This window comes from Salvia hispanica, chromosome 1 (assembly GCF_029641045.1).
Source record: "Salvia hispanica isolate PSC_SH4W2 chromosome 1, Shi_PSC_v1, whole genome shotgun sequence".
In the NCBI taxonomy this organism is placed as follows: Eukaryota; Viridiplantae; Streptophyta; class Magnoliopsida; order Lamiales; family Lamiaceae; genus Salvia; species Salvia hispanica.
The window spans coordinates 62186318-62213042 of NC_142692.1; the positions used below are offsets into that span (position 1 = coordinate 62186318).

At 35.6% G+C, this 26725-nt stretch overlaps 1 protein-coding gene across 1 annotated transcript; it reads right to left on the minus strand.

The window, feature by feature from the left end:
• Positions 1–1294: 1294 nt before the first annotated feature.
• LOC125220267 (uncharacterized) lies at positions 1295–2428 on the minus strand. The gene has a single exon (XM_048122427.1). It carries the CDS (start codon positions 2426–2428, stop codon positions 1295–1297), a length of 1134 nt encoding a protein of 377 aa, XP_047978384.1.
• Positions 2429–26725: the final 24297 nt, after the last annotated feature.

Here is a 26725-nt window from a genome sequence, read left to right on the forward strand (position 1 = left end):
CAATCACCCATCTAACCTGCTCACGGCATATATTTCCAACTTTAAACATCCGTCTCCATATCGGGCTAAAACGGTTAGATCGATATGCCACCATAGGGAAGGAGTTCGAACAGTATTTCTGGTACATGTAGCAAGCCCAGAGCGAGTCATGTTCCCGGAATCGCCACCACATCTTGATACTAAATGCCTCAATCAAGTCAGCCAAGCTTCGGATACCCAAACCTCCCTCTTCCGTAGGAAGACACACCCTCCGCCATTTAATCCAGTATGTCTTCCTTGTCGAATTACAAGATCCCCATAGAAATCTAGCCATCACTTGCTCAATTTGTCTCAAGGCACCCTTAGTAGGATCAAGAACCTGAAAGATATGAATAGGTAGAGCCCCTAAAACACTCTTTAAGAGCGTCAGCCTTCCTCCGAATGATAAATGCATGTGGCCCCAGCTATGAATTCTTGCAGAGATCTTGTCCCGAAGGAATAAGAATAGACTGGTTTTCTTTGGTCCGCAGTAGATAGGGACTCCCAGGTAGGAGAACGGCAAACTCCCTTGTTGAAATCCACTTGTCTCTGAGATATCTTGAGCCCAGGAAAGGTGTTTTTTATCAAGGTAAAAGCAACTCTTACCCACATTTACTCTCTGACCCGAAACCTCCATGTAATGTCCGAGACATTCTGTTAAGTTTAAGATTGCCGATCTCTGGGCTTGTGAGAAGATAATAATGTCGTCTGCATAAGCCAAGTGTGATATTCCCATAGTATATCTAGCTGTGCGGTATAGCATCTCTTTTCGCCCTAAGATGAGTCTATCAAGCAATCTCGATAGATAATCCGCTGCTATTATGAAGAGAGAGGGAGAGATAGGATCCCCTTGTCTAAGGCCCCGAGATGATTTAAAGAAACCAGCAGGGCATCCATTAATCAACACTGAGAACCAGCAAGGTGAGATACAATTCTCAATAAGACACACCCATTTATCTGAGAACCCCATATGTCGAAGCACTTTAAGTAGAAATGGCCACTGCACCTGATCATAAGCCTTTTCCATGTCCAATTTTAAGACCATGTTAGGAGAGACCACCCCCTTCCAGAGTTCATGAAATAACTCTTTCACCAACAAGACATTATCACTCAACAATCTTCCTCTAATAAATCTACTTTGGTTTGGAACAGTTATTAAAGGAAGAAGAGGGGCTAACCTTGAAGACATGAGCTTAGTAATGATCTTGTTCATAACATTGCAAAGACTTATAGGCCTAAAATCTAGAGGGGTTTTTCTTCTTTGGAACAAGGACAATCAAAGTAGCCGCAATACCCCTTGGCATTTGAGAGCCTTCAAAGAAATCCTGCACTGCCTCGACCACATCCTCTCCAATGATGGGCCAGCAGGCTTGAAAGAATAAAGCTGAGTAACCATCCGGGCCAGCCGCACTCTCTGCTCTAATACCAAAACAGATTGTCGGACCTCCTCTGCTGTTGGAGCCTCCACTAACTGTTCCATATTGACATGATTTGGAAGTGTCGCAAGAATATCCAGGTCAGGCTCCCCCAGTGGTTCTACATCTTCCGAGAGTAGGTTCTTGAAGAAGGATTCAGCCAAATTTCTGATATCCACCTCCTCAGTTAGTGTCTGCTCCCCTTCCTCAATCATATGTATTCTCGACTTCACCCTTTTTTGCTTCACCCAACCATGAAAGAACTTAGTATTTCGCTCTCCCTCTGCCACCCATTTCAGAGCAGTCTTCTGTCGCCAGAAGTCGTCCTCCATTTTGATTTTTAAAAGCAGATCAGCCAAAGATCTATTCATTTCAGACCGAAGGGCCGGGGATGGGTTCTGCTCATAATTCTCCATCGCTTTTTTAGCCTCCATTTCAGCTTTCTTAATGCTCTCAAAGATATTGCCAAACACTACCCTATTCCAAATTTTCAAGCTTCTCTTCAGCCGGCTCAACTTTATCTGTACATTAATCATTCCCTTTGTCCCTGTGTCCTCTCTCCAGCATCTATCCACTTCATGCAAGAATAAATGGTGCCTCACCCACATGTTTTGGAAGCGAAAGGAAGGTCTGCCTCTTAGCCCCAGGGACTTACAACATATAAGCAGCGGGCAATGATCGGATTGAACTCTAGGCAGATTTGAAACTCTTGTGGCTTCAAACAAATTCGCCCACCCTTGACTTATAAGCACCCTGTCTAACCTTTCCATAATAACTCCTCTTGCCCATGTAAATTTTGGACCGTCCGCCCCCACATCTAAGAGTTGGCAGTCACTGATAGTTTCTGCGAAATCCATCATTTCTCTAGCTTTCCTACCATGCCTCCTTACACTTCCCTGCTTCTCCTCTTCCGAAACATATATATTGAAATCACCTCCCACTAGCCAAGGAAGACCCTCCAACTTTTCTGCAAGCTCTCTTAATTTGTTCCACATCCCTTTCCTTCCCTCTCTAGTACATTTCCCATACGCCACAGAAAAAAAAGAAAGGTGTGGGCAGCATTGGTGTGGAGAAGCGAGCATGAAGGACCTGCTCCGTATCATCCCATTCATCCACCTCAATTCCTTCAGCCACAAAAACCCAAATCTGGCCGTTACAGTTAGTTCCTTTAAATTGTAAACCAAAAATCCTACTGAAAAGTTCAGGCTTTGGTTTAACCAAAGGTTCGATAATGGCCAGCACCAAAATCCTGATATCTCTAACCAATCTCTTGATAACACTCTGAGTGTTCACATTAGCCACACCCCTGGCATTCCAAATAAGGAAGTTAGATGACATATCAAACTAAGGCAATAGAGTCTGAGGAGCTGATCCTCCCCTTCTTCGCAATGTTATTTGCATCCTCCCCTGTCGACACAATCAGAGCCGTCTCCCGTTTGTCTGCTCCGCAGCCTTGTTGGGATAAAGATACGTCCTGTAACTCCTCCTCCCCTTTCCAATCCTTTTCATCCTCATACACTTCAGTATCATAGTCTCCATTTGGAAGGAGTTTCATATACCGTGGTTTAGACTTTAGTTCCTTTGCAAAATCAGCTAGAGAACCTTCTGATGAGTCCATAGAGATCGAACCTAGCAGAGAAAATCTGTTGGCAGAGGGGCCACCGCTCTCACCTCCTCCTTCTCCACCGGCCAGCCCAGAATCCCCAACACCCCCCTCCCTTGCTTCCCTCGCTTCTTCCCCTGCACCTGGAACCCCTCCCCCCTAGGATCAAGGCCACTCCCAGACACCACCCCCAAATCCTTCTCAACATTAGCCCCAAAAGAGTCCACCAGTCCCTCCACCCCAACCCCTGAATCTAGAAACATAGACCCTGACTCCTGCTCCTTGTCCTTTTCCACCCCCAAAGACACCCCCTCCTGCCCTTCTCCACCCCCAGGGACATTCAACTCCTCACCACGATCCCTGTCTCCAGCCCCTTTCAATCCAGCATGGAAGTTCTTTGTGTTCTGACTCTTATAGTCTCTTCTCATTGGCCTTATTCTCTCACCACTAGCATAACAAACATCACTAGAATGCCCAACGTGTTTACATTCTTGACAGTATAGAGGGATACGATCCCATCTTACACTCTGCCTTATTTCCCTCCCTTGAAGGTTTAGGACAATCTCCTGCACTGGTGTCTGTGATATGTCTATTTCAATACATATTCTAGCAAAGAACAATCTGGTTCGAGAAATCGTCGCATGATCCACCTGAAAAGGTTCTCCAAGCAGACCTCCAATAGCAAAAAGAGCAGATTTCTCGAACAAGTGGATAGACAAACCTATCAAATTACACCATACAGCCGTGATAGGAGATTCAAAGAAGGGATCAAAATCCGGTGTCCACTTGAACACTCGCATGGGATGGCGATCAATAAACCACACTGCCATACCGTTAGGGCCACACAACAATTTTGCATAATCCTCAATCAAGCTAAATTGTATCAAAACATGCTTAGCATTTATATATTTCCATGTGAACTCTCCTCCAAACTTCATACCCATAAATGCCTTTTGAATGTGTAGAGAAGAAGGGATTGAGTGTGAGAATTTACCCACAATGGCATAACCCATCTTTTCTGCCAAGTAGGACGTTTCTTCACTCGAGAAATGGATTGAAGGAAGCCCCGAACTTTCGCCATGAACCCCCATCTTCCTTATCTTGTCCGGCTCAAAGCTGACTGGCTGGTTGCCCCACGTCTTAGCACCATCTGCCACTGAAGTCTTATAGGTCTTTCCCCCTTGCCATTTGTTTCCATCCACCTTAACTCCCTCTTTGTTCTTTTCCAGCTTTCCTTTAATCGGAGGTTCATCAGATCTCGGTAATTCCTTTCCCCCTGCTCCTCTAGCTCTCCCCTTTTCCTTTGCAGCCCTCAGGTTGTCCAAGCTCAGAGGAGGGAACTCATCGTCATCTCCCATTCCCATGTCAAAGTTACCCACCTGGTTAGGATTTTCATTCCCCGTTAGATGATTCTGGTCTAGCATTAGACAATCCTTTCCAGGATCATCAAAAGTTTCCTTCGACACCAGTTGTTCCCCTATGAACTTCATTTCCTGCAGCGGCTGTGAAGATATTAGGTCCAGGCCAAGGTCAGCATTATCTCCAGATGGAATCTGTTCTTTCTGCTTCGGCAAAACCTCCTCAGACTTCCCTTCGTGGAGAGATTCATGAGGCTGAAAAACAAGGTTGCTATCACCCCTTACAATCTCCCCAATGACACCAGAGCCCTCCAGGAAACCTTCTTCTACTCCATCTCCAGCACTCAACTCCCCTGCACCAGAACTCAACAAAGAAATATCTCCAGCACTCCCTTCCACCCCCACATCACCCATAGACCCATCTCCGCACACGGAATCTTCACAGATATCAGCCAACAACCTCGAACCCTTTCCCCCAAACCTCTTCTTCCTTGAACCCACCTTAGAATCAGGCTCAGCGAGCTCCTTCTTCCCAGATTGCCTCAGCGCCCTACCCCGTAAACCCCCCTTTCTCATCTCCGCCATTCTCATAAGCGGCGATTTTAGAATTGCTTTCGCCAGACGGCCTCGCGAAGACGGAGACCGAAGTGACCTTTTCCTCACCGATCGCCTACAATCGGGCGAACCAGCATCTCCAACGCCATCCAGAGCTATCAAAGTCGATTCAGAAGCCTCCCCAACCACCAGACCCTCCAACGACGACACCTCTGTCATAATCCAAGACAACCCCAGAAGAACCGAATTGACCAGGAACGACGCCCCCAAACACCAGGAATTGAGGACCCCCACCACCGAGAAAATAGCAATCAGAGACCCCCACCTCCAATAGAACAGTAATCGGAAACAGAAACACCAAAAAAACTAAACAATTGCAGAAGAAAATCAGTGTGTGAGAATCGCTCCTTCACTATGTGTGAATCGCACATAGTGTAGGTAAAATAGAGAGCATTTTTTCCTTATATGAACTTGCTGGCTTGTACCTTTTCTTAACTCAATACTTAATTGCTAACTACAACTAAAAATAATAGCCATTAGATATTCAAATTAAGGGCCTAGATCATTAGCCCCAGAATGTCAATACGATCAACAAAAAACATCATTAAGGGTATTAAGGTCAATTTACAACAAATTAGTTGTAACTAACTTTTGAAAAATAGTTCATAACTTTAAATCGCATATAACTTTCTCGATTTTAATTATTTTTTCACACAACATATATCAAATTAAAAATAATTTCATAAGGATTCTAACGATATCTCACTTGCATATGTTCCGATGTCAAAATTTGAAAAAAAATTCAAAAATTTTCAATTTTTTTGTACTACAACAAATGTCAACATGATATATAAAATATGTTAATATAATACATGTAGAATGTCAATATAAGCTTTGTGTTAACATTCTCAAAGTATTGTGGTAGATATTTTCGAAACACTGTATTGACATTTTTATCCGAAACCCTAATTTGGTAGTTTTTTTTATCTTTTTTGATTTAATTAATAAAAATGAAAATTACACGTGACAAATTGTAGACCACAAGTTTTCTAAAATCCTATGGTCTTAAATTAGTTGTAGTTAGCAATTAAATGATGAGTTAGCAATGTTAGAGTTTGTATACTAGAAATCACCTTTCGAGTGATGAGTTAGCAATTGATTGTTAGTTTATTTTCCAATTAATACAACAAATTATTTTTGTCGTAATGTTGTTATGTTTTACATTTAATGGATGTTTATTGCATATTTAAATGTATAATCAACGTAACAAAGTCTAAGTCTTTGTTTTAGTTGACCGGTTGTGGGAGTCGTCCACTGTAAGGTAACACGGTCAGTTCTGAACAAAGAAAATAAGAATTTCACAACCTAGATGGGCCTAGACTACCTATCGTGAAAGGATGCAATGTCAGTCCGATTATTTCTAAGTCTTAATGAAATAAGATGATGTTGGTGTGGTATAGCATTGAATTGGATCTAACAGCAAGACGAGTCTTTATGCTATCTACTGAAAGACGAGGTCTTGATAATTTGTTTCTTAATCAATGTACGTTAGCATTGAGCATACGGTATTGATTGAGCACTACTTTGACTTGCCAATAGGTGCGGGTTTTTCGTAACCCAAGAATCATGGCATATTGGGTAGTGTAGATTAATATCTAGAGGTGCTATGATTGCTATTATATTGAATCATGCGCGAGCTGAGTCTCGTTTGATAACGTTCACAAGAGGAGCTCGAAACGAGGACTTTATTATTCGGAACCTAGCTAGTTGGAGTTTGATTACTCTATGAATAATAAATAAGTGTTTCTTGCTGAGTCCAATCTTGGAGTAAATATGTTAATTAATCAAGTTCATAGCAGACACTAATTAATTAATGAATGTTTCTATCTTAAACGCGGGAAATAAATAATAATAAATATTGGAACCCGAATTACTTGTAATATCGGATTTGGATGGGGAGTGCAATATTACTTCTGTAGTGGTTGTTCGTAATATTCCAATATAAGCTTGTATTAAATTGTGGATTCAATTTAATTAGAGAAAAGCTAATTCGGGGAGCCCGTATCCAAAGCATTCCATAGATCCCTAACTGGGCCCAATATGTGACTTAATATAAATAGGAGAATAAAGGAGACAGAATACACACAATTATTGAGACTAAAAATTCGTCCCCTTCAGTGTATAGGAGAGGACGAAATTTTCTTCCTTCAGCTCCCTCCGTGAGCAATTTCTCTGTCCTCCATTATTCGAGTCCTTGTACTTTGGTGAGATCAGCCCACACTGATATCAACGTACTGTCCGAGAACTAGTCAGAAGATCTGTGGTCTAGTAATCAAGATCTTCACGTGGAGAAGGCGCGAGCCATCTTCGATTCTTTGGAGAATCAGAATGGTGAATTGGCGAACTCCGTAGGAACATGTTTTAGGATTTCAATTATGCTAAAACGTGTATGAATTCAAGTTGTGAGCATGATACATGTGATAATTGCGCGTATAGAATTTATCTAAATAATCTACTAAATAGATCAGGATTATTATGTAATCGATTTATGTATGCTTCCGCTGCCAACCCCTTCAGTTGGTATCAGAGCCAGTCTTTGGCTCTGATTATTTGGATTTAAATTTTGTGAAATTCATGTATGCATGTTTTAATTGATTGCGACCCCGAGACGGAAACTGCAGGCGGTCGGCGGCGGTGGGAGAAGGGCGGCAAAGCGGCTGCTCGTCCGAGGCGGCTCCTCCACCGCGAAACCCTAAACCCTAAGCGAAAGGACTCTCCAGCGACAACGCTCCAGCCGGTTGCCAAGTGCAGCGCGCCGCCGTGCGCAACCCTGGGCGAGACAGTGGGAGCGAGGAGTCGTCGGAGAAGAGGTTGGGCGCCGTTCGTGGTCGAGAGCAGGGGCGCTGGTAGAGCGCTGCTTACCGGGGAAGGGCGATGCCCGTTCGGCTGACGCGATGGCTGCGGCGTCAGGAATCTCGCCGATAACTGCTATGCGCGGCGGTGAGAGTTTCGACGATGAACTCGTCGGAATTTGTTCGTCGTTCATCGTTCGTGCGAACCTCGTGCGATGAGATATCGATGAAGGAATTTTTAATGATTATTTAATTATATAATTAATAGATATCATTAAAAATAATATTATTTAATGGAAATAAAACATTAAGGAAAGATTTCACTAGATTTTAGGAATATTTTAATTATTTGATTATATCTATGGAATTAAAAATTATTATTATATTCCTAGATGATATAATCTAGTTTAATTATATAGTTTCCTAATTAATTATATATCAAGTATCCTAATTAGGATAGATATAGGAACTCATTAAATAATATAATTCTCTTCCTAATCTTGAACATGGAATAATATGAATTTAATTATTTGTGTCTTATTAAGATTTAAATAATTAATTTATTTTAGATATATCTTATAGTGGACACTAATAAGAATTAAATTCTAGAATTATTAATTTCCTAAAGTAAGATTATAAAAGATAATAAAAGATTTAATTATCCAGTTAATTAAACACCAACAGAATTTAATTAAGCATTTATCTGCCTTAAGGCTAAGGATAATTAAGAAAAACCATAATCGAAATATCTAAGCGATAATTATGAACTTAAAGTTTGTATATGGTCTCCATCGATTGGTCTGCAATTTGTGAAGCTTATTTCGAATATTATCGCCACCAATTATGTGGGACAATAATCCTAAGAAATTAGTAAGTTTATGAGGGTGGACTTCTCACATATAGATAGTGAGAACTAGAATGTGATTTCTAATATTATCGTCACCCATTATGTGGGGACAATAATCTTAAGAAATTACGAGATTCCGGGGTTCATGCAGAATTTATGAGATAGCTTGATCTTGTTAGCGGCACATGAGCATTGTTATGGGAGTGTGTCGTAGAAATAAGACTCTGTAATGATAAATCTGGTGGTCGTGATTAGGCAACATTAGGCGGCCATGCCATTATGTGGTCTCTGGACTATTCATCGGTGTTGTGACCAGTAATATGTAAAATTTTAATGTGTATTGATCTCTAATGGAGGGTACAAAATTTTAATTTTGCAGTTGTAAGTTTTTGAAAAGTTTTATGGTTAATCTAATCAAACTTCTTACATAAGTTTATGCCAAATAGTAAATCTTCTGTTTTGCAGTGCAATTAAATCGTCAAAATGTCGTTCAATCCTCTCTCTTCAATACTTAAAGAAAACAAACTCGAGGGCCAAAATTACATAGAATGGAAACAAAATTTGGACATCGTTCTCACAACTAAAGAGTACAAGTTTGTGCTCACTACTCCACGCCCCCCAGTACCGGCGGCTAACGCTGCGGTGGGAGTTCAGAATGCACATAGTCGGTGGCATAAGGCAAATGAGATGGCTAAGTGCTATATGTTGGCTTCTATGTCATCAGTACTCAAGCATTAGCATGCTTCCATGGAAACTACCGCCGAGATAATGCAAAATCTGACTAATCATTTTGGTACTCAGAATCAAGCGGCTAAGTCTCAAGCCTTTCGAAGTATCATGGCGAAGACAATGAAGAAAGGCTCATCTGTGCGAGACCATGTCCTCGAGATGATGAGCCACCTCAATCAAATTGAGGTTTTGGGATGGACGATTGATCCCGAGTCCCAAGTTACTATTATCCTTCAGAGTCTTCCCCCTAGCTTCCAGCAGTTCAAGCTCAATTTTAAGATGAACAAGAGGGACTACCTTGGCTGAGTTGTTGATTGAGCTTCAGTCGGCGGGGGACCTTATAGTTCAAGCTAAGGCGGCATGTTGAGTATAGCGTCTAATTCCTCTGGCTCTAAGCCTAGAGAATGAAAGAAAAAGGCGACAAACTCTAGTGTGGCCAAGAGTGCTAAGGGAAACAAGAAGAAGAAGAAGAAGAAGAAGAAGAAGAAGAAGAAGAAGAAGAAGAAGAAGAAGAAGAAGAAGAAGAAGAAGAAGAAGAAGAAGAAGACTAGTAAGAAGTCTTCTAGGTGTTTCAAGTGTGGAGAGAAGGGGCATTGGAAGCCAGAATGTCCTAAAAGGGGCAAGGCTACAGGTATGCACCAAGCTCTAGTGGTTGAGTCATGTTTGGCTTCGACGTCTACTCATACTTGGGTTATTGACACTGGAGCTTGAAGGGGCTGGCAGCGGAAGCGCTCACATAAAACAATTACATAATAATTCTGATCTATTTAGCGGATTATTTAGACAAAATCTATTCGCGTAATTATCACATGTATCATGCTCATAACTCAAATAAAACATGCTTTAAATTAATTGAAACCTAAAACATGCTTTTCTAGGGTTTAGCCATTATACCTTGATGATTCTCGAAAGAATCGAAGATGGTTAGCGCCTTCTCCACGTGAAGATCTTTAGTACAAAACCACAGATCTTCTGTCTGGTTCCCGGACTGTAAACTGATATCAGGGTGGGCTGATCTCACCAGTGTACTAGGACTTAAATAAAGAAGACAGAAATCCTTTCCCACGGAGGAGAAAAAAAATCGTCCCTCTTCTATGTAGAGAGGGGGACGAAAATTTTGGAAGAAAATAAGTGTATTTTCTGTCTCCTTTATTCTCCTATTTATAATAAGTCACATATTGGGCCCAAACAGGGATCTATGGAAGGCTTTGGTATGAGCTCCTCCAATTAGCTTTTTACTAATAAAATTAAACCCAATTTAATATAAGCTTATAATTGGAATATTACGAGCAGCCACTATAGAATTAATATTGCACTCCCCATCCAAATCCGAAATTATAAGTACTTCGGGTTTCCATTACTTGATATTTATTTCCCGCGCTTAAGATAGAAACATCCATTAATTAATTATTGTCTGCTATGGACTTAATTAATTAATATCTTATTCATTCCAAGAGAGGACTCAGCAAGAAAATCTTATTTATTATTCATAGAGTAATTAAACTCCAACTAGCTAGGTTCCGAATAATAAAACCTTATTACAAGCTTCTCTTGAGGATGTTATCAAACGAGACTCACCTCGCGCACGATTCAACATAATAGCAATCCTAGCACCGCTAGATATTAATCACCACTACCCAATATGCCAGGCTTATTGGTTGCGAAAAACCCGCACCATTTGGTAAGTCAAAGTAGTGCATAATCAATACCGTATGCTCAATGCTAACGTACATTGATTAAGAAATAACAATTTACAAGACCTCGTCTTTCAGTAGATAGCATAAAGACTGTCTCGCTGTTAGATCCATTCAGTGCTATACCACACCAACGTCATCTTATTTCAGTAAGGCTTAGAAATAATCGGACTGACATTGCAACCTTTCACGATAGGTAGTCTAAGCCTATCTAGGTTGTGAAATTCTTCTTTTTCTTTGTTTAGAACTGACCGTGTTACCTTAAAGTGAACGACGCCCACAACCGGTCTACTAAAACAAAGACTTAGACTTTGTTAAGTTACTTATACATTTAAACATGTAATAAACATCCATTAAATGTAAAACATAACAACATTATGACAAAAATAATCTGTTTATTCCTTTGAAAAATAAAATAAGAGTTTTAACAATATTCAATCACTCGAAAGGTGATTTCTAGTATACAAACTCTAACAGAGCTACTGATCACATTTGTTTTGATCCTGGCTTAATGTAGGTGACAAGGCGGCTATGTGATAGTGAGATCGAGGTCCAGCTGGGCGATGCTACTAAAGTGGCGGCCGTAGCAGTGGCAGACGTTTATTTGCGTTTTAGCAGTGATAGATTTTTTATTTTGAAGAATGTTTTGTTGATACCTTCTTTTAGAAGAAATTTAATTTCAGTTTCTAAATTGGTTTATGATGGGTATTCGATTTCTTTTAATGACAATTGCGTTGTTAAGAAAGATGGCTCTTATATCTGTCGTGGTATCATGGAAAACAATCTGTGCACAATCACATCTACACAGTTTAATCGCAAATCTGAACTCAATACAACATCAAAAATTTCAAAGAAAAGAAAAGAACATTCTAGTTCAATGAATGATATGTACTTATGGCACCTAAGACTTGGTCATGCGAATGAAAGGAGGATCCATTCTCTTATGGATCAAGACCTATTAAAGGGTCTAGAGAAGAAACCTTTTCATACGTGTGAATCATGCCTTGAAGGAAAGATGACCAAGAGGCCTTTTAAGGCCAAGGGCAATAGGGCCAAGGAAGTACTAGAGCTCATTCATACTGATGTATGTGGACCAATGTCGACCGAGGCACGGGGCGGTTTTCGATACTTCATTACCTTTATTGATGACTTCTCGAAAATTGGATACGTCTATTTGATGCGTCACAAGTCTGAATCTTTTGATAAGTTCAAAGAGTTTAAGGCTTATGTGGAGACGTATCATGGAAAGAGTATCAAAAGCCTGTGATCTGATTGCGGAGGCGAGTACCTCAGTGCAAAGTTTTTGGACTATTTGTCAGTGGCGGGAATTGAATCCCGGTTGACCGCACCAGGCACGCCCCAACAGAATGGCGTGGCTGAAAGAAGGAATAGGACCTTGTTAAACATGGTCCGGTCGATGATGAGTTTTGCACGGCTACCTATTTCATTTTGGGGACATGCCTTGCTATCTGCGAGTCATATTTTGGACAACTTACCGTCAAAATCCGTACCTACTACTCCTTATGAGTTGTGGACTGGGCGCAAGCCTAATCTAGCACATCTCAAGATTTGGGGTTGCCCGGCTCATGTATTGGAAAAGGATCCAACTAAGCTGGGATCTAGGACGGAGGTTTGTGTGTTCATAGGGTACCCTAGAGGATCGAAAGCTTATGAATTCTTTAGTCTTCGAGATAAGAAAGTCATTGTGAGCCCTCATGTGACATTCTTAGAGGAAGACTATGTAATGAATCATAAACCCAGCAGTGAAGTGGCTAACTTCTGTCACAAGTTCCATTAACCAAGAACAAGTACCTAGTGTACAAACAATTCCCAAAGTTACAACTTCTACACCAAGTGTTGTAGTGTCGCTTCGCAGTGGGAGGGTCTCTCACGAGCCCGATAGATACATTGGTCTCCGGGAATCTATGGATCACTCCTCAAATGGCAATGTGTTAGATCCCTGGAATTTTGCAGAGGCACAGGCGGATGCCGATCATACCGAAAAAACCAAACCGAATTTCAAAATTTCAGTTTGGTTCAGTTCGAATATTCGATTTTCGGATTTTTTGCTCACCCCTAGTGGCAGGTGGCAGCAGCCGACCCCTTTTCCGATTGTATCATAGAAATAATCTCGAGTAGGTCCATAGCCTCCGTGGTTCGACCCCGCTCTTGCCACTTATACCTAGTAATATTTGTTGCATTAGTCGGCAAATTATAAATCTTGTTGAAAGGAGGGACACGTGCATAAAACCCTCTCTTCATCATGCCACGACCATCCATCTCCGTTCCTACGTATTCACTCTTATCTTTTCTTTCATCAGACTACAACTCCGTCAGTGGAATGCCATCACCTCACATCTCTCATACTCCCTCCGTCTCATCTTAAGTGACTGAAGTGCTTTTTCGGCACGTGTTTGGGAAAATTGATACTATTAAATAGTTTAAATGAAGAGAAATTGAAGTAAATAAGATAATAATGTAGATATGACTTTCTTCTATATTATTCTCTCTTTTACTATACTTTCTCTCTACTTTAACCATTTATTATCATCTTCGCAAAATAACGGCCAAAAAGAAATCAATCACTTGAGCTGGGACGGAGGGAGTATTAATTAATTAAAAATAAGAAGAGATTCTAAAATTTATTAATTAAAAATTTGAAAAAAATAAAAAAATATAAATCCTAAAAGTATAAAAATTAAAAGTCCTAAAAACATCCTGAACATTTCGCGCCCACGCTCGGGCGAGCTCTCTGGCAGTTAGCCTGTTGCGCGTAGTACTTCGTGGTCACCCGGTCCCAAAACATCTGGAACTTCTAGTTGTTGTCAATAAAGAAGTCCTTAGAAACGTCGATGAAGACATTCACCAAAGCCAACGACTCCTCGGGGATATTGATGAGGCTCGTTTCATGCAAGTGTTCTGTGGTAAAACTGTACCATATCCATAAACTAACGTCTATTTTTGAGCCAGGTGTGTGTGAAATCCACCATTTTCATAAGATAGAGCAAATCAGTTGGGCGGAAGCACGAATCAAGAAAAGAAGGCAAAAACTGCGGCATTGAGTTGATCAAGTCAGAAATCAAACGGAGCCAGCAGGAGTTCTGCATTGGAAGATAGAGCGAGAGACCCCACCTACAAAATGTAAAGGGCAGCATTGACATTTCAGAGAGGATGGTACCCTAGGATCAACCAGTAGTGTAGGGAAGGGGGTCTCACAAGCTTTCTTCGTTAGATTATCTTTAGGAATTCAGTTCTCTTCTAGGGCTGAAATCAGAGCTCTCGCACTTCATCTTCTTGATTTTGTCAAACGCACACACTTGGTCTTAGATTAGTTCAGTTTCAGCTGGTAGTTCGGTATTGGTTTTTAGTTTTATCTTTATTTTCTATATCCCACTCCGAAAAGGGGTGATGAAACAATTCCCTAGTTTCCTTGTTTGTTTTCTGTTTACTTTTGATGTTATCAACATTCTGATGTTTTGATTTAATTAAATTTGAAGTTATGCTTTCATCTCCAGTTGTCGTGTTCTGTTTTGTGCATCATGTTTCGGATCTTCCTTCAGTTTCCTTTTTATTTTGCATGTCTTAGCTTAAAAATGTCTCGTTCTGTTTTGATCTGCTCAGATCTGATGTTTTATGTTTGAAAGTGTCTAGTATGTTTAGATCTAGTGGTTTCTGTTTCGTTTCATGCATGATTATGGGTTAGTTTTCTTTTTACGTAGCTGTAGCTTAGATCTTAGGAGTAGATTTAATTTATGAGTTGTTCTGATGTTTCGTCTTCCTTAGATTTTCATATCTGTTATCTACTCTATTTTCCATGTTGATTTGTTGAAGAAGATGAAGTTGTTAGAAAGTTTTTAATTTACAGTACTTTTTGCAAGGGATTGACAGTCCCCGTTTATTCTGTTTGTCCATTTATGGAAAGTTTAGTTAAGTTGATCAAATAGTTTAGTTTCGTCCTGCAAGTTGATCGGTTTAGTTTAGTTTCTTTTTTCCCAAGTCAAGTAGTTTAACTTAACCCACCCCCTAGAAGCGTGGCAGCAGTCATTCCCAAGCCATGTCATACAAACAAATCTCAAAACGCCTCATCTCTGTGGGATCGATCCTTACTTCCCTGTACTAGTTAATAGTATTAGTGGGTTAAGGTTTTGAGAACGCATCTTTTGAGTTCTTTCTTTCTCCTCGCTCGAGTCGGAGTATGTCGAGTTGATCAGCCTGAGCTTTTATCGGATCCACTCATCCGCATTCTGCAGGTAACAGGCATATATTGGCTGGCCAGATCAATTTGACGATCCAACTTGAACAAGCCAGAACGATATAACAAAAAAAGAGAAAAAAGACATGGAAAGATGCAGCTCATCAGATATACTTCCTCGGTCTGGCTTACATTACAATTCACAACATTCTTCGGTCAAATTGCTCTTTACCCCAAACCGATTCATTGCATTACTACTATGTTTGAATTCATAACCTGTCATTTCAAATCATTCATGCTAATGTCTTTATGTACAGAGAGGATCCGATAATGCAATTTTGGATATAGACTAATCAATTGATGAAAACAATAAATCCCTAAAACTATGAAAATTAATAACTCAATATCATAATCTAAAAATAGTTTATGTAACAATATAACAACAAAATTTAACTTGATTATCTCGTACACATGTCTTTTAATGATATGCTACATACCTTATGTGAGCATCATTCTCGTTTGACGCACGTTTAGTGTTGTTCGTTTCGATTTATATATTTAGTTTGATTCTAATACATTAAAAAATGTTATTGAAATTTTTAATTCCACAAAATTCATAAAAGTCAAAGCTCGATTTACTCGTTTACTCTATAATTTCAAATAAATTAATTAAAAAATAAATCAAGCTTTGATTTTTATGAATTTTGTGAAATTAAAAATTTCAAGAAATTTTTAAAGTATTAGAATCAAACTAAATATACAAAGCAAAACGAACAACCATAAACGTGCATTAAACGAGAGAGTGATGCTCACATAAAGAGCTCACATAAGATATGTAGCCTATCATTCATCAACATAAACAAGGGAATATTCTTATTTATACAGATACTCTTTCTAACATGTTTTTTCTTAAGTAAGCAAATATAAATACAATAAAATCTAATTTATTAAGAAATAAATATACACTAAAGTATACTTGTACTAGATTATAAAATTATCAAAAGTAAAATTATTAAGTGCCCATTGTATTGTTACATAAGCTATTTATGAAATAAGTATCTCATATTTATCTCATTGTACTTTAAAATATTTAGAAATGATTAGTATTATATAATTAATCATAATTAATACTATCTCCGTCCCCCAAATATTGACTCATTTTGACCCGGCACAGGTTTTAAGAAATGTAATGGAAAGTGAGTTGAAAAAGTTGGTGGAACGTGGGTCCTATTTTTAAAGTATTAGTTTTATAATAAAACGTGAGTATGAATGAGTTAGTGGAATATGGGGTCAACTACCAAAAATGATAAAAAGTGAAGTGTCTCAAACTTTTAGGGACATGCCGAAATGATAAACTGTGTCAAAATTTTAAGAACGGAAGTAGTATTTGATATTAAAAATTGATGCTAAAAATTAAAATACAGTATACTTGGATTATTTAATAGTAATTCCTACTAACTATATATATAAAAAGCGAATTTTGGCCATTATTTTAAATACTTATAAGTTTTAGGCAAATTTTGAATATTTATTAATATGACATAGGAATATTATGTAATTCTTCTTTTTAGTAAATAATAGAGTAGTATTTTCGGTTATAAATTGGACGTGTAGTATGCCATATGATTAAATATTCGAGCCCATTAATTATTGCACGGCAATATGTGTAGTAACAATCATCTATCATTATATCAATTTTAATTAATTTAAAATAAAAATTAATATTTCACTAAATGATTGGTCAATTGAAATGTAGTGTTAGCCGTTTAGAAACAGTCACTAACTAAATTATCAGTTGATATTTGTTTTAATTGTTATTATTAACTAGATAAATGAGGTCATTTCTTTTTATCTATATGCTCTTTAGTTGTGGAATTATCTTTTTAGTATGATCTTGTGTTTTTTGCTACATTTCTCAATGACAAATTGTTTAGAGAATGGGATACAGGGATCGTAAACGAAGATCGATGATGTGGTGGAATTCTATGTAGCATCATTTTACCGCCGACATACTGATCATGCTCAATTTGCATTTCTTGGTTAATCTTTTTTAGTATTTTATTATTATTAGGCTGGTTAATTGTAGATTATATTTATTCTATATTGAGATTAAAAGTGTAGTATGCAAATGGTTGTAAACTACACATGTTAATCTCAGTTATCTCAGTTGCAAGAATATTTATAGAGACAAGATTAACATGTAATGTTTTCTTTGCGGGTGTTCAAACGAAATATTACAAAGAGTAATCCATTGGCAAAGCCCGTAATACTTATTAACATATTCAACTCAATAGCAATATTGTTGGTTTTCTACCTGAAATGGTTAGTGTTGGCATAAACATGGTGGGATTTAGTTATGGATTTCTTACTAAGGAGGTTGAACACTATACAACTTGCTAGACGAGACTAGCTATCCATAATTTTGACAACAAAATATATGCATAATAATATATTTTCAATATTGTATAAACATATTATTTTATTTTCTATACAGAAATCAGATACGACATTGTATATATTTGATATCCTTATTGTTATTTTTTTTCTTTATAATTGTATTTTTCGTTCATTTTCATTTTTTTTAATTATGTTTTTCGTTTCTTTTCATTTTCTTAACTATATTTTTCGTTACTTTTACCATATTCATTTAACAATTCTGATAAAATATAATATCTATTTTTAATATTATATGAACTTATTGATAATTTTTCTTTTTAATTATATTTTCGTGTCTTCCATCTGCTTTTATTTATTACTACTACTATGTTTATATTTTTTAGATGATGTTACCATAATTTTGTTCTTTTATATTTTAATCATTATAATACTTTTAATAGTAATGATTAGATTTTTATAGTCTATTTATGTTAGTACTTTATAATTGATTCATGTTATAAAATTTACGCTGAAACTATAACCGCCCAATTTCTAGGATGAGTCATATGAAAATATTACTGTTATTGGTAAAAGTGAATGTAGTTTGTTTTAAACTTGCATATTGGTTATTGGATTTAGAGCATCTCCATTCATGCTTTGGCAATAGCATGGAAGTGAGTCCGAACTGATTTTTATTTATTTTTTACTCTCTGCTCTTCCGCAAGCATGTTCAAGGGTCCCACTATTCAATTATATAATTTAAATAATTCAATAAAAACATATCCACAATATTCAAATACGTTAAAAATACCCGATACTATTACATATTACTAAAAAATTAAAAATTACAACATAATTAAAATCCTAAAAATTAAAAATTACATAATTAAAATCCTTTTGGAGTAAAAATAATGAAAAAATAAATTAAAAGTGTGAAAAAAATGGATATATTTTATTAGGAAGTAGGAAAACATTTTTTTTATTAAATCTGAATTTTTCAAATTTTTTTGAATTTTTTAAATAATAATAATAATAATAATAATAATAATAAAATGATAAACCAACGGCCCATCGGAGCATGCCACGTCGGCTGCTCGTGCTCTTGTCGTTGGCACGGATGTGCTCTATGCATAGAGCAGGGCCGTGCCAACGGCCAGAGCACAGCGGCAGACAGCAGGGTGCCGCGCCGTCGGCACGAACGACGTTCTTCCTCAAGAGCACCGCTCTTATGTTGAAAATAATTTTGTTCATTTTTAAAGTTATGATAGTATTTGATTATAGTTTTAGGTGAGATGAATGACTTTAAACAAGGAAAACGAGTTATTTTACATTTTTGAGTTCTATTGGAGAGTGACGAGTAGTGAAGAATGAAAGGTGTTAGTTTGTAATGACGAGATTGATAGTTCTTTTAATATTAAAGTTAATGCACTGTATAATGAATTTTTTTTTTTAATTATGAGTAATACCCTTTTGTTTAATTCTATATTGTAATAGATTTTATCTTCTACTCCATGATTTAACATTTGAACATTATATTTATTATGTTTCAATGTTAATTTGTACATATGTACAATTTTCATATAATTAAAATTTTGTTTGTTATTTTGTTCATTGCTAATATCAATTCTAATATTATTTAATTAATTAAAATTTAATATTAATATTTTAAAATATTTTATTCTGTGCATAGCACACATACACTGATACAGTGATACTAGTAATTATAAAATTAAACTTTCGGCAATACATGAAACAAAAACTAATGGTAACACAAATAAGAAAGTGCAATATAAAAGTGTCTTAAACGTCGAGACATTAATGTAAAATTATTAATCACTATGTCCTAATATATTAAAGGCCTTAAGTGTCAAAAGTATAAATTATTTACTCTTACTTTTACAAGAAATCGAACTTAATTTCATAAAATATGAGAAAAAAAAAGTCAATGACTCATCATTTCGCAACCTCTTGGGATTGTACTCCATGTTACTAGGATCGAGAATTCGAGATCGAGATCGCGAACGCAAACTTCATACTATAATATTCTTTTGTTAATTAAAATAGTTTTGATATTTTAATTACAATTTATAGTTACAGTATAAATATACTATTATAATATTTATTACTAAAAAATATGAATACGTAAGAGCTACTAGAAATGGGTCACTGCTCCTTTAAAAGACCTCCCTAATGTGAACCGGAGCGGATCACCTCATTCAAATAATACACCATTTCATACTACACTAATAAAATAATGACATGTAGATATTTTTTTAATTAACAAAATAAAAGACTAAAAGATTAATTATCATCATACATATCCTCATACACCAACATTTTAGTTAATCAATCAAAGCTGAACTGAAATCGGGTGATCAAAATGCTACTAAGATTCAGATACAGCAACCAGTTCATGAATCGGGCTACGTTATATCCAACCAATATGATCAGAATCACCCCCGAAATGCATCATCCCCAACAGTTTGTTCTCTCCCCTATATTCTCCCACCTTGTCTTGTTTACTGTCATCATTATTCAACTTTCTCAGATTAAAACCATAGCAACACACAGCGTCAACAAAGCTATACTTGGAAATTATAAGAGTGAACTTCAAAAATGGTCCCTAGACTATGGGTTTATCTCGAAAATGGTCCCTGGATTTTAAAAATATCACCAGCAGTCCCTGGACTAAGGGTTAATATCAAATATGGTCCTTTTGCACTGTTTTGAGACGAAAATGCCCTTTTGAGGGGTTTTGGGGGATTTGGGCAATTTGGTCTTTTTACACTTTTAACATTTTAAATCTGATATTATTTCAGTTATGTACTAAATCTGATATTATTTCAAAATTATCATTCTTCTTCCCTTTTGTCATCTTTCACTTTGTTTCTTTATTTCAATATTAGATTTAATTTTACAAAATTAAATTTTAAATTTCAGTTTTTAAATATCACTAAATTTTTTAATTATAAAAATTAATAGTTATAATCAAAATTTGATAGTGTCTAATATTTAATCAATAAAATATGACAACGCCTTAGTTTTAATCAATATTTAATAGCTTTAATCATAAATAGATCATATAACACGATTTATTCTGAAATAAATATGCATCTAATGCAAGACTAATATAATTTTCGTTAATTAATTTGAAAACAATCAAATTGACTAGAAAATTTCAACAAAAATAATCCTATATAAAATTTTTAGTCAACTTTATAATATTCAATCACAAGCAATTATAACAACTGAACGAAGGCTAAATAGAATAGCTTTTATTTTTCCATCGTGATTAATATTATTTTTCTGTACTTCTTCAATTCAGCTGAATATTATATTAAATAACAAAAATTAATAGTTTTAATCAATATTTATAGTGTCCATGAATTAATAGTTTTAATTAAAAAAATTTATTGATATTTAAAATTTAAAATTTAAAATTTAATTTTATAAATTAAATCTAAATAAAGAAACTAAGTGAAGGATGACAAAAGGGAAGAAGAATAATAATTTTGAAATAATATCAGAGTTAGTACATGACTGAAATAATATCAGATTTAAAATGTTAAAAGTGTAAAAAGACCAAATTGCCCAAACCCTCCAAAACCCCTCAAAAGGGCATTTTCGTCTCGAAACAGTGCAAAATGACTGTTTTTGATATTAACCCTTAGTCCATGGACTACTGGTGATATTTTTAAAGTCCAGGGACTATTTTCGAGATAAACCCATAGTCCAGGGACCATTTTTGAAGTTCACTCAAATTATAAAATGTCATTATTCGGCTAGTAGATTTCATCTAATCCGATCATCATGCCATCAGGTGCGAAGAAGCGAAAATCTAAAATGTTGGTGTATAAGGATATGTATGATGATAACTAATCTTTTAGTCCTTTATTTTGTTAATTTAAAAAATATCCACATGTCATTATTTTATTAGTGTAATATGAAATGGTGTATTATTTGAATAAGGTGATCCGCTCCGCATTTCAAGAAGGTTATCCAATTTTATATAGACTAGATAGAATCATCACCAAGTCGATTTGAGACAAGATTTATAGTTTTAATACGCCCACGCACATGTGGATCGGAATGACACATCAGACTTCCAACACGTGGATAGGCAAGACAAGAGATAAGAGAACCATCATTTATGTGGGCCGAAATGAACATCGGTTTTTCACTCGTGAGGTAGATAAAGGAAAAAGAGAAAATCATCATCGACTTGCGCCCACTCTGATACCATATTAGAAATAGGTCATTCAACCCCTTAAAATGTCTTATAAAGAGGGACGATTATCTACTCCGAGATAAGATTATCATCAAGTCGATATATGACAAGATTTATAGTTTTAACAGAAACATTGATATAAAATACTTCCTCCGTTCCATAAAAGATGTCTCATTTTTCTTTTAAGTTTGTCTCACTAAAGATGTTACATTTTCATTTATGAAAAAAGTTTTCTCTAACATTAACATAAATATTATATTTTATCTCATCACTTAATACACAAAATAAAACTGTCTAAAATTCTGTGTTGTCCAACAAGTATGATAACTTTTGTGGGATGGAGGGAGCAAGTATTCTCGTGTACAGAGGAAACTTGATTCAGAATCATGGAACTTTTTAAGTTTTTAGCTCGTATTCATCTTGTTTTATTAAACTAGAAAATGACTAATTAAAAACAATATTTTGACTTGGGAAATACTACTCCCTCCGTCCCGGCTAAGATGACACATTGCTTAGCCGGCACGGGATTTTAGGAGTTATTGATTAAAGTGTTTAATTGAAGAGAGAGAAGGTGGGTGAAGGTATTAAAGTAGAGAGATGAAGATAGATGAATATTTTAATAGGAATGAGAAAAAGTGGTTGAGTGTATTAATTGGAGAGAGAATATTACCAAAAAAGGAAATGTGTCATCTTAGTTGGGACAAACTAAAAAGGAAAACGTGTCATATTAAGCGGGACGGAGGGAGTAAATCTTTATCATATCAATTGAAATACCCCACTCTCAGTCCCACATCAGCAATTCCCACCACTAGTTGTTGTTGTTTTGTCTTTTTATGTACGACTTTTGATTATGATACTACAACAATAGTAGTTTTGTTTTTTTATGGTCTCCCTGCGATTTATAATTATGATATAAAGATCTTATTTTAAATTTTAACAGTATGATAAAAATATGATTATGTAAAAGAACATTGATATAGAGTATTGCATAGTGGAAACATTGATATAAAGTATTATTTTAAACATTGATTTTAAATTTATATACACATTTACAAAGGAAGGAACATCTTTTTAGATCCACCAACTTTGCCAAAGTATCATTTTAGGTCCATGAATTTTGAAAATATCATTTTAGGTCCGTCAACTATAAGTTAATATCATTTGAGGTATTTTGAACTTTTTTCGGACGAAAATACCCTTAAGGCCTTCAAAGGGAAATTTGAACAATTATTTCGCCACTCATCTTGCGTCAGAGACCTAGAATTTTGACGGCAAATTTTTATATTTGAATTCAATTTGGATGGTAATTGATCACCATTCTGAAATTCATATAAATAATTCTCCGAATGACAATCCAAATTAATAGCTATCTAATTTCAAAACAAATAAATCAAATATAATTCGCAAATCACCTATTGTAAGTTCTTAAAATGCAGTTAAGATTGAAAAAATAAAATAAAGTATCAAGTCCCAATTCACTATCCCTAAATAATTGGTCATCTAAAATTAAAAAATTAGCACATATTTTTTATGGCAAATTTTAATTATATTTAAAATCAGTTTTTATGGTAATTGAATTAAATAGTACTAGTAAAAATAATTGTTGGACTCTAGGTCTTTGACGCAAGATGAATGGCGAATAAATTGTCCAAATTGCCCTTGAAGGCCTTGAGCGCATTTTCGTCCGGGAAAAGTTCAAAATACCTCAAATGATATTAACTTGTAGTTGACGAACCTAAAATGATATTTTCGAAGTTTACGGACCTAAAATGATACTTTAGTAAAGTTGGTGGACCTAAAAAGATGTTCCCTCTTTACAAAATACTTCATCCGTCCCCAAAGAATATGCACTTTGGGTTCGACACGGGTTTTAATGTAAAATTGGTAAAGTAGTAGAGAGATAGAGAGAAAAAGTAATTAAAGTGTTGTTAGTGGAGAATGAGTCGCATTTCATTAGAGAGAAAAAGACTTTTTAAAATTAAAAAGTGCATATTCTTGTGAGACAAACTAAAAAGGAAAGAGCATATATTTTTTCGGGACACATTGAGTATAAGTGTAAAGTTTTGAACGAGAAGCATAGCAAGTTTACGATGCACTGAAATTAATTCAAGTTGAGTCAAATAATAAAAGAATTTCGATTCAAACACTCAATCTCGAATTTGATGGAACTTTTAATTTTTTAGCTCATTGTCGTCTTAATATCGTTCAACTAGAAAATGACTAATATTTTTAAAAAAATCACTTTAAAAAATTGAAATGAAATCTTTACCATAGTCAATAGAAATACCCCACACTCAGCCCCAAATCAGCAATTCCCACCACTAGTTTTTTGGTCTTGTCAGTTTTTTTTAAATAAAAACACCTAATAATAATTATTATTATATAAAGGAGGACATCAAGTTGTGGATGAAAACCTAATGAAAATGATGGAAGACAATCCAATGTGTGCACCTTATTATCGCCGTACATAAACATTCATAGGTAAACGTGAATAATTACTTAATAGTATAAGGTTTCGCCTAGTAAGTCCAACCAACATAAATTTTAGGATTCAATCATATTTTTAAACCACATACTCGGATCAACCTTAATAATTGAGATACAGTATATAATCTAGTTGTTTGGACAACCTTAATAATTTGGAATCGATCAATTGTTTTCTAAATATGTTTCACTAGAAGTAGAATTCATAAGAATCTTCATGTATTGGGGTGGGGGTTTGAGGCCTACTGGAATCTATTATCTATTCTTGTGTTCGCCACTAAATAAATGAGATAAATATAGAAATGTGACCTGACTAAATAACATAATTAGTTTTTATCAATAGTTATTGACAAAGAGTCAATTAATAGTAGGATAAATAATTTTCAGCTGCCAGTTTGATATACTCAATCTTTAAATAGTTGGAGTGGTATCTTATCTCTTGTCGAGTCGGAATATAGTAGGACACGCTAAAAAAACTTACTTAGGGATATAAAAATTGAGACACAATCACTTGTGTCGGAAAATTTTAAAAAGTAACAATAATTTAGGACGCAAAAGAATACGTCCCTAAATTAAGCACAAATTAACTTAATCTTTTATTTTTTTAGGACGCTTCCGTTTGCGTCCTCTAATTTTAGTTGGGACACCAACAATAAAGATATTTTTTGAAGCGTTGGTGGTATATTTAGAAACACAAATTAGCGTCCTTAGTTGTATTTAGAAAATATCCTTAACGATTTTTTTTAGTGACGTGTATATATAATTAAATATATATTTATAAATTTTTTTAAAATATTAGTGCAACTAAAAAATGATATCAACATAAGTTTTGAGCCTTAATAACATTAAATGTCAACAAATCTATAAGATTACAAATAAGTTCATAGAGTAAAAGGAATCAGTTTAAAATTTGAAATTACAACATCCCTAATCTTTCAAGACATGAAACAACATTTTCTTATCCTTTTTAAAAGTGTATATAAAATAAATTACGTTGAAAAACAAGAATATAACTTTTCTTTAAAAAAGGTACTACTATAATACTTGCTCCGTCCATGAAAAATAGACCATATTGTGAAATGACACGGGTTTTAATGTTGAATTGGTAAAGTAAGAGAAGGGAAAAAAGTAAAACCAAAGTAGTGTTAGTGGAATGTGGGGTCCATATTATTAGTAGTGTTTAATTGTGTTAGGTAGCAAATGTGGGGTCCTTTTTTAAACTTGGTCTAATTTTTGTAGACGGATGGAGTATTAATTTATACGAATGAATTAATTTGGACTCTATTGAATTACAATTAAACCGGTCCTTACAAAATTTACATTATACACTATCTTGTCAACTGTTCAAACACAAAAACATGCAATAACTTACATAACATGTGAGAGAAAAAATAATTAAACGCAAAACACATGCACTAACAATCTTCCTGATAGAAGTCAATGCATGGAAAAATCTGATATTCAAAATGTCTATATAAAGACTTGAATATAGTATATTTTAACAATGAAATCTCAAATTTTCATCAGCATACCTATAGATCTTCACTTCACCACTTGTTGAAAAAATGCCTCAATATATGAACCTCATTAAAACCATACTCAACCAAATATTTCTCATCATTTCCAGCCTGAAATGGGCTTTGGATTTTCTCATTTTTCACTCATTCTTCCAGTCTTCCGCACTAGGGGACGTTCAGTTGTACCATACGAACCACGACATAGTTGGCGAATGTGCCGTCTGTTTGAGCGAAATCGAGGAGGCGGAAGAGGTTAGGGAGCTCAAATGCAGCCATATCTTCCACATGGCTTGTTTTGAGAGATGGGCTGCCTATGGCCGTCGAACTTGTCCACTTTGCAGAAACCCGCAACTCGACAACGATGAAAGAATGATTTATCAACAAGTTTTGGTGTTCAACTTCTGTGAAATTAGGGCTGGAAATAATGAAACATGGTGGCTACGTTGAAATTACTAGAGGATTTTAATTACCATATATCTACTTATTGTGTTGTTGCAATGAAGAATAAATTTGTGGGATTGTTATGTGTATAGCATGTACAAGTCAAACACAGTCCATTTTAGTAAGTTGTTCTAATGTAGTCGAGTGACACAACTTTGGTTTGAGCATTGTAAAAATATCTTTATCATCGTATGTATTATGTAATATATTTGGAATATTTGAAAATTGTAAGGCAATCCAAAACTACCCCCCCTCTTAAAAATATTATACTACTGGACTAATCATCAATATGAAATGGACGATTACTATATTTTTATATATAATTATATATGCTATGTTAAACACTATATTATGCATAGGATCAAAGTTTTTACAGTTAAAAATTAAACTGCGTGAATTTTAATGCTCAAGTAATG